Here is a 9857-nt window from a genome sequence, read left to right as displayed (position 1 = left end):
ATACAGTTTTTAATACTATATACACATTTCCTGTATTTTCTGGATGTAACCTATTAAAGAGACTGAAAAACAATTATATATGATCACTATAACATTGCAAAAACAACAAATCTAAGTGTGGCATGGTGGCCTAAAACTTTTGCACAGTACGGTATATCATTGCTATAATGCACATTAATGTGCTAACTGTAAAAAGCATAATTTATACTAACATCTTTATTTTCTTTTTCTGACATAAATAGCCTATGCATTTTCTGTGAAGTTTGAAACAATGTGCATTGTGAAAATCGCTATAAAAATACATTTAAATCAAATTAAAAAGTTGTTAAAAAACAGAAACAGAGAATAAAACAGAATTAACAGCTATTTTGTAACATTTCCTAAATCTGTTTGGTTATGTGCAATAAATTACTGCCAAAAATAAAGCTTTGGAATGGATTTGATGGATGTAGCCTAAATTAAAATACAGTTTTCAAATTAAATTTATATTTTGTCGTTTTTTCTTAAATGTGCATTTTTGATGGAGGCCATACACTTAAATGAACATTTCAAAGTAAATTTGTCTCTACTGGCAGAGTATGGAGTAGCAATAGCACATGACGTTGGACAAACTAACTAACCAAATATATACACTGAATGCAATGTACTGTAAGTTGCTACTTGCTAGTGTGTATTAAATGCAAAGTCATATCTTCTTTTCTGTACGTATTGAAGTTATTCACATCTCAAACAGAAAAAGGCAACATTTTCTTGATTCAGCTCAGTGTTAGTGCTTACGTGTACAGTTTACGCAGCACGTGGACAAAATGCCAGTTGGGGCACGTGTTTGGCTCATCAGTAATTCACAGACATTGCTCTCTTAAAAAGTAACCCCTTGAATGCATATCTCACTAGAATGCATGTGTAAGGATAAAATTAATCTTATTATTGTTTGATCTTTTAAAATAATTTTTAATGATGCTGCATGATCTATGATCACGTGATCAAATACACATTAATTTAGTTATTCTTGCCTTCCAATAAACTAAGAATGATAGAAAGTAGGTTAGGTTTTGGAGGTTTACTTTCTATTTGCATGTAATCTGATGCTGAATATGAACAGTGCTTTAAAAGCAGATGTAAAGGTGAGACCAGTAGATTTTCACCACGCACGCTTTCTCAATGATTCGTCACTGTCGGATCTCTCTTATCAGCACCACAAGATCGGACAGCAGCATGGACAGCTTCATTTCAGCACCATCACGACCATGAGACTTCTGCGTGTCCTGAGTTTAACCCTTTTGCTCTGCGCCCTGTGCGCGAGGGCTGAAGAAGAAAAGATTGAGGAAAATGTTGAGGAGAAAGAACAGGACAGCTCTGAAGAGAAAACAGAACCAGAACCAGAGAAACCAGAAAAGACAGAAGAAATAACAGAGGAGAAAGACGTCCTGGTCTTACATAGCGTCAATTTTGATAGAGCATTGAGTGAAAACAAATACCTGCTTGTGGAGTTTTGTAAGTACTTTATATACGTTTCGCGTAATGCAGTTAACGCAATAGCATTGCTTAGTTTTGATGTTTGATGATTATAAATGAAAGAAAAAAGACTTCATGTTTCAATGTGTTCCAAAAAAAGTGAGATAAAAAGCAGCATATTTACTCAAAAATATATTGTAGGCTTCTTGGTTGCAAGATAAAAAATATAAATAAGCTAAATAAAAAAGAAAGTTTCAAAGATTGGCACAGGTAACACTTTACAATAAGGTCTTCTTTATTAACAATAGTTAATGCATTAGATAACAATGAGTTTACTGTATTTATTTATTTTTGTTAATGTAAGTGTTTGATTTAGTCAATGGTGAAATTAACATATAGGCCACTAAAATAAATAAATACTGTTGAAGCATTGTTAACTAATGTAGTTAATAATGTTAACACGGGCACCCTTTTGTAAAGTGTTACCTTGACACATCATCCATTAAAAGCACAGATGTTATTTTTCTCACGGTTGAGCTGGGGAAAGTTATGCAAATTTAACTGCAAGTACTGTGATGTCATTGTAGTACAATGTTGCTTCATTTTAAGCATTTTAAAGTGCATAAAGTATAAACAAAGTGTAATTATTTCAACTATGCAAGTGGCTAGTTGTTACAGTAATATTTAATTGTTGTTTAAATCGTTTAAAAACATTTTTCTCAGAATACTTATTTTTAGTACACATGCACTGTAAAATATGGTTATGGAATATACTTATACAAAGCAATAAATTGTATACAAACAATTTGCACCCTAAAATCTAAGAGTAATACTTTTCTTCTAAAAATACTGATCAACCTTTTGTGAAAAATGTTTTCACAATTGACGCCTTCTGTATTCATGTATGTGTTTTTCCCCCAGAAAAATGATATAACAATTTGGGATTTCCCAGATAAGGTTAGTTTAATTCAGGACTTAGATATGTTTAGAAATTAAGTAGTTTTTACAAACACACCTTACCAAAAACATTACTGATGTGCATCCTGAGACAAAACAATAACACTGATGTATGTTAAAATAAGCCAAGATGTTTTTAAATTAAAGCGTCCATAACACACATTGTTTCTGCCTATCTGATGTTAATCTTGATTACCTATAGAGTAGTATTACATCCTTCATATATATCTGAATAGTCTTTAGTTTTATCAGATTTATAAAAGACAGATTAGCTTTACCGATTCTTTCCAATAACGTACAAAAAATTACGAAGTTATACGTATAACTTACCCCTGAAATGTCAGCTGGACCCATAATTTACGAAACTGTATGAACCCTGGCGAAATACACGTCCAACTGCTTTTTTGACACTTTGTATTTGTTTAGCATGAGGAAACTTCTCTTAAACAGGTTTAATAAGTCAGAATGCTTGAAATACCACTAAACCCCGCCTTTAAGGTGCCTCAAACATGCATTTTAGTCCCTTTCTACCGCCCCTTTAATTTTAAATGCAATATTTTTGTGTATTTTTTTAAAATCAACCTTTCTTACACCTGTCTTTTATAAAAGATGCCCCGTGGTGCGGTCACTGCCGTTCTCTGGAGCCCATATATGCAGAAGTGGCTGAAATACTCAAGACAGAGTCTTCAGCTGTACGACTGGCCAAAGTGGATGCGACAGAAGAAAGGGAACTTGCCAATGAGTTCAACGTCAACAGTTTTCCAACCCTTAAATTCCTCAAAGATGGCAACAGGCAAAATGCAACAGATTTTACTGGTAATATAGTTTACTTAAATGCACAATGTGATTTTTATACATGAGTATGTGAGGGTGTATTTGTATATTGATTTGAATAGGAAAGCGAACTGTTAAGGGTATCAGGAGGTGGCTGGAGCGCCATACGGGACCCAGTGCAACTGTTCTCAATGATATAAAAAGTGCAGAGGAGCTGCTGGACTCAAATGATGTGGTGGTGGTTGGATTTTTCCAGGTAAAATAATTCATGTTTGCATAAGGTAACTGACTTGTGAGATCCAGAAGTGTCTTACCACACCTATAACAGGATATACAAATTTATTTCTGTAGCACATTTATTAGAGCATCATGTTAGCAATGTAAAGGTTTAGAGAACGCACAAACTGATAAAACGTATGTACCTTGTCATGCACTTGCTTTGGATAAGCAAATGCATAAATGTAAATATACGGAAAGTCCTGTCCATTCAACAAAAGCATCCTTAAATTTTTTTTAAATCAATAAAGACTATGCGGCACAGTGGCTCAGTGTGGGTTTATTCAATGTACTCCGGTTTCCTCTCACAGGCCAAAAACATACAAGTTAGGTGAATTGGAGATACCAAAATTGCCCCTGCCCCAACGTGTGTATGCATTAACCAGTTCTTGCCATAGATGCTGGAATAAAGAAATTTAGAAAGGGAAATTCACACGCTGACTGCCACTTTATCAGGGCATCATTATTTCTGTTAAGTTTGTAATGAACTCCTGATGTGTTGTATGTTTTCACTGAAAACTGTTTGTAAGTTTGTAAATACCTTAATGTTTTTAATGTTAACAGGATTTGGAAGGGGAGAAAGCAAAAACATTTTATGATGTATCTTTAACGGTAGTGGAGGTCGACTTTGGCATCACAAGTGATCCAGAGCTCTTCAAGAAGTATGATGTAAATGGCGATTCAGTTGTGATCTTTAAGAAGGTAATTTTGCGGGAATATGTTATCTAATAGCTACATCAAAATACTGGTTATACATTAAAAAACTTAGTTTTTTTGTATTATCTGTCCAATTGGTTGGCTCTGTTACATCTTTGCGTGAATGTTTCAGTTTGATGATAAGCGTGCAGACATGTCGCTTTCCAAGGATGAAAAGCTAGTCAGAGATGACCTGATTTCCTTCATCCAATCCAACCGTGTGGAGCTTGTCATTACATTTAATGAAGAGGTAACATCTATTGATTCAGTTAGTCATCTCAACCATCTACACTGAAAATAGTGAAAAAAATTCCTGTGTCATTATTTAAAGTGTATATTTACATTGTTCCATCATTATAACTTTGATCATTGCTTAAAAAGATCAGTGTTAAAATGTTTTCTTTGAAAAATGAAGCTGAATATACTGCAATAAATTAATTTAACTTAAAGGGGCCATGTCACAAAACTTTTTAAAAATGTAAAATAAATCATTGTTGTCCCCAGAATAAGTTTTAACTCAAAATACCAGATAGATAATTTATGTCTGCATGTTTTAACATGCACTGTAAAAAATACTTTGCTGCCTTAAAATTTTTAGTTATATCAACTCAGATTTACAAGTCATGTCAACAGAGATGAGTTGTCACAACTTATAAAATATAGCTGAGAAAAGTCAACTTAATTTTATAAGTTATAACAACTCACATGTAGTTATAAAAACTCATCTCTAGTCAAGATAAATAATATTGAGTTGAAATGACTTGTAAATCCCAGTTGATTCAACAAAATTTTTTAAGGCAGCAAAGTATTTTTTACAGTGTGTTAAAATTGACACTTTGCAGGTGTGAGCAAAAGTGTGGCGTTTTGGGTGTGTCTTTTAAAATGCAAATGAGCTGATGAAATTCAATTCATTACTTTTTTGTAATTGTGTTGACCTAACTTAACTAATTTAAAATGAATAAAGTTAAAAAAAATAGGTAATGATATTTTTATTCAGTAAAAAATAAGAAACTTAATAAATTAATGAAATTGCATGTAACAAATAATTTTTTTGTAATTTAATAAAAAATAAATAAAAACTAAAAACCCACTAAATTGTGTTGACATAAATTAACTTTTATGATTTGTTTGTAAATGAAATAAATTGTGTGTAAAAATTTTAAGAATAAGAAACTTAATAAATTAATAAAATACCTGCAACATTTTTTGTAATTTATTTAAAATTAAAAACTTTACTTAGATGTATTAGTAAATATTAGGTAAAATAAAATAATCTTTAACATTTTTGCCAATGTCAATGTATTATATTTAAAAAAGTAAGGGGTGATTTCTCAGACAAGGTTTTTCCTAGTCCCAGACTAAAATGCATGTTTGAGCCACCATATTTTTTATAACCTCCTTGTACTGACAAATCTTATCAATAGCATTGTTTTAACTCAAGATGCACCATTATTGATGTTTTGTAAGATATTTTCGTAAAAGCGTCTTTAATGTCCTAATATAACAAAGGCCTAGTCCTGGATTAATCTAAACCCTGTTTGGGAAACCACCCCTAAAAGTTTGAACCAAAGCATTCATTTAATTTGAGAGCTAATAAAAGTAACAAATTAATGTAATATTTCAGTTGTTTAGTACATTTTAAGTAATCTTTTTTTTAAGGTAGGGAAGTCCAAAGTATAATTTTTATTTTCTAAGACAACTTTAAACAACAAAATAAAAAACAGCAGTTTCAATTGTAACATTCAACTTTCACATTTTCTTCCCAGAATGCTGAACAAATTTTTGGCTCTAAGGTCCACAAACACTACCTTCTATTCATCAATTCAACTGTGGAATCCCAGAAAGCACTGCTGGAGGATTTTAGAGCCATTGCCAGCGAGTTTAAGGACAACGTGAGTTTACGCTATATGCACTTTTCAGTATAAACATTGATATTCACTAAGTAATTTTGTAAAATCAAAATGTGTGTGTTTTTAGGTGCTCTTCATCAAGATTGATATTTCATCAGACAAAGTTGATCATGTGCTAAAATACTTCAGTCTTTCTGAAAACGATGTTCCTGCTGTTCGCATGATCAACACTGACACAGTGATGAAATATGCAATGGATGAACCAGCCATCAACAAAGACACATTAAGAGCATTTTGCCAGGGAGTGCTAGATGGTACAGTACCGGTGTGTAATGGTTTAACCTTTAATCTTCATTCACAGAACATGTGCACAATTTTTTCTCTTTACAAGTGATGAGTGGCTGTAACTGTGAAATTACTTGTAAATTAAAATTGATTATACTTAAAAACAATAATTACAATAATATTTGATTATTAATAGAATCAAAATTGAAATCAGAGACTGAAATCAAACTTTGATGCTCCTAATTTTATATTTACATTATGAGACTTTTACAGACAGGGTCACAAACAGCTTAAGGTATAAATGAAAATTTATAAAAATTTAACCCTTATGTTTACTGCATTGAATTCAGTGCATTTAGAAGTGTGACGTTCCTAAAATAGGAATGCATAAAGCATCCACTGCTGATGTTCGACAGTAAGGAAGCAAAATGTTTTGCAAATGTTTGTCAGGAAGGAAGCCTGCAAATAAACATTGTTATGCAATGCTAACATTTATTTAAAAAACCTGCAGACATTTGCTTTATAGTTTTTTGCAATGGAATGAAATGTGCTTGACCCATTAATGCATTTTATTTGCTTTAAAGTGAACGTTTATCTTTTATAGTATTTACTTTTACATTGTTCAAATGGTGTCTTAGTGTCAACTTTAAGTCCAACTTAAAGGCGGGGTGTATGATCTCTGAAAGCCAATGTTGACATTTGAAATCACCTAAACAAACACGCCCCAACCCACGCCCTAGAATCTGACCTTTTTTTTGATAGACCCGCCCCACACATACCAAACCCAGGCAACGATGTCGGTTAGTAGACACGCCTCTTACTGCTGATTGGCTACAAGTGTGTTTTGGTACTTGGCCCGACCCCGAAAGTGTTTTTCAAAAATCATGCACCCCACCTTTAATAAGCCATATTGGGTATCATACAAAATTGGAAATTTATAGTGTTCATGTTGAATTGAATGCAGCAGTATTTCAATATAAAGAAAGCCTTTCTAATAAAACATTTCAATCTAGCCCCATTTGAAAAGTCAAGAAATTCCAGAAGACTGGGACAAGAATCCAGTTAAAGTCCTTGTAGGAAAAAACTTTGCCGATGTGGCTTTTGATGAAACTAAGAACGTCTTTGTGGAATTGTGTAAGTTAAGCAACTCATTCATATTCAGATAAATGGATATAATGTCGACACTAACATGATCTTTACTTCCATTTCACAGACGCACCATGGTGTGGCCACTGTAAGGAGCTTGCACCTATCTGGGATAAGTTGGGCGAAAAGTACAAAGACCATGAGAACATAATAATTGCTAAAATGGATGCCACAGAAAATGAGGTAGAGGATGTCTCAGTAAAGGGATTTCCCACTATTAAATACTTTCCTGCTGTGGCTGAAAAGAAGGTGAGCAAAACATCTAATGATGCATACTCACTGAAAAATGCATACACGTCCCCTTTAAAGGGCACCTATTATGCAAAATTCACTTTTACAAGGTGTTTGGACATAATGTGTGTTGGCAGAGTGTGAACACAACCACCATACGATGAAAAAATCCACCCGCTCCCTGTTTTTTAACCCCCATTAAACCAAAGCAGTTTTATTAGACATGCCGTTTTGATGCTATTATCAATATGAGGTCACACTGATAAAGCCCCGCCCACTTACAGTCCTGCATTACCATAGTTTCCACATTCAGCAAATTATACCCTGTCCACTAGATACTATTGTCTCAGACTGTATTAAAGGGATAGTTCGGCCAAAAATTATATTAAACCCATGATTTACTCACCCCCAAGCTGTCCGAGTTGCATATGTCCATCGTTTTTCAGACAAACACATTTTCGGATATTTTAGAAAATGTTTTAGATCTTTAAGTTGATTAAATGTAATGTTACGGGGTCCACGACCTTCAAGTCCAAAAAAAGTGCGTCCATCCTTTACAAATTAAATCCAAACGGCTCCAGGATGATAAACAAAAGTCTTCTGAGGGTAATCCGTGCGATGTTGTTGTAGAAATATCCATATTTAAAACTTTATTAACGTAAATAACTACCTTCCGGTAGCACCGCCATCTTAGTTGCGTCCGCATTCAGGATGAGAGCTTACGCAGCCTACGGAGGCTACTCTGCTGCTGCTCTGTGCCCTCGCCCTCCGAATTTGTCATACGTCACTAAGAAAAGTGCGTACACTACGCTAATACTCTCCCCTGAATACAGAGGAGTCTAAGATGGCGGCGCTACCGGAAGGTATTTATTTACGTTAATAAAGTTTTAAATATGGATATTTCTACAACAACACTGCGCGGATTACCCTCAGAAGACCTTTGTTTATCATCCTGTAGCCGTTTGGATTTAATTTGTGAAGGATGGACGCACTTTTTTTGGACTTGATGGTCGAGGACCCAGTTACATCACATTTAATCAACTGAAAGATCTAAAACATTTTCTAAAATATCCGAAAATGTGTTTGTCTGAAAAACGATGGACATATGCAACTCGGACAGCTTGGGGGTGAGTAAATCATGGGTTTAATATCATTTTTGGCCGAACTATTCCTTTAATCAGATCTATTTTAACTAAAAGCGCTCACTGTCTTTTTGTAAGAAAGTGAGGAGCTGTGTCTCATTTGCATACAGACATTAAAACCGCGCACCCAAATAGGGTCATTTTGGACATGATATAATAAATTATCTGCAGGGTATTTGGAGCTAAAAGTTCACAAACACATTCTGTGCACACCTGAGACTTATATTACATGTTGTAAAAAGGCCATAATAGGTGCCCTTTAAATTTAGCTGATTTAAAGTGGCACAGAAGTGACTTTTTCTTTAAATACAGTATATTATTGTAATAAAGATCTGAGTTCATACAAATGAAACATGACTTTTAAGGTACTAACAATGCTTTGTAAAATCAGATTGTCGACTATAACGGACAGAGGGACTTGGAGACTTTTTCAAAATTCCTGGATAATGGTGGTGTGTTGCCAGAAAAAGAGGATGAAGAAGATGATGAAGAAGATGACGAAGAAGATGATGAAGATGATGATGAAGATGTTGTAAGTCAAGGGCCTGTGTGACAAACAGGTTGAGGCTGTTTGTGTAGCATAGTTTTTAATAGCAAAGTGTAAAGTATTTGAGCTTGTGTATTTCAAACCCTTTTCCCGATTGCCAGGTGTCGGATGAATCAGCTGAAAAATCTTCCGATGATGCCAGCAAGGATGAGCTGTAAAACAAGACAGAGATCAACTGATACATGCTGTAACGGCTCATGTGAGATCTATGCAACATGAGCCAACAAGTGTTTTATCACAATGTTATTTCCTCTGGACTCGACTGAATTTAATAAAATATAATTTAATAACTTGGACGGTTTGTTTGTGGTTCATAATTTGTGGTGTACAATTACTTATAGTTTGTGTAGGAAAAACTGGTGGATAAATTTCAAAAAGTCTGTCAAGAGCACATCAAGGTCTTAAAGGGGTCGTAGCGTGAAAATCTGCCTTTTTTCATATTTAAGTGCTATAATTGGGTCCCAAGTGCTTCTATCAACCTAGAAAATCTGAAAAAGA

At 34.0% G+C, this 9857-nt stretch overlaps 1 protein-coding gene across 1 annotated transcript; it reads left to right on the top strand.

The window, feature by feature from the left end:
• The first annotated feature begins 1097 nt into the window (after positions 1–1097).
• pdia2 (protein disulfide isomerase family A, member 2) lies at positions 1098–9655 on the top strand. Its single transcript, XM_065254216.2, has 11 exons — positions 1098–1494; positions 3022–3228; positions 3309–3442; positions 4027–4164; positions 4292–4408; positions 5925–6050; positions 6136–6333; positions 7307–7427; positions 7507–7688; positions 9204–9344; positions 9461–9655. The coding sequence occupies exons 1-11, from the start codon at positions 1248–1250 to the stop codon at positions 9515–9517; spliced, it is 1668 nt and encodes a 555-aa protein (XP_065110288.1). The 5' UTR covers positions 1098–1247; the 3' UTR covers positions 9518–9655.
• Positions 9656–9857: the final 202 nt, after the last annotated feature.

This window comes from Paramisgurnus dabryanus, chromosome 4 (assembly GCF_030506205.2).
Source record: "Paramisgurnus dabryanus chromosome 4, PD_genome_1.1, whole genome shotgun sequence".
Taxonomy (NCBI): domain Eukaryota; kingdom Metazoa; phylum Chordata; class Actinopteri; order Cypriniformes; family Cobitidae; genus Paramisgurnus; species Paramisgurnus dabryanus.
This window is presented reverse-complemented; position numbering and strand designations above follow the sequence as displayed.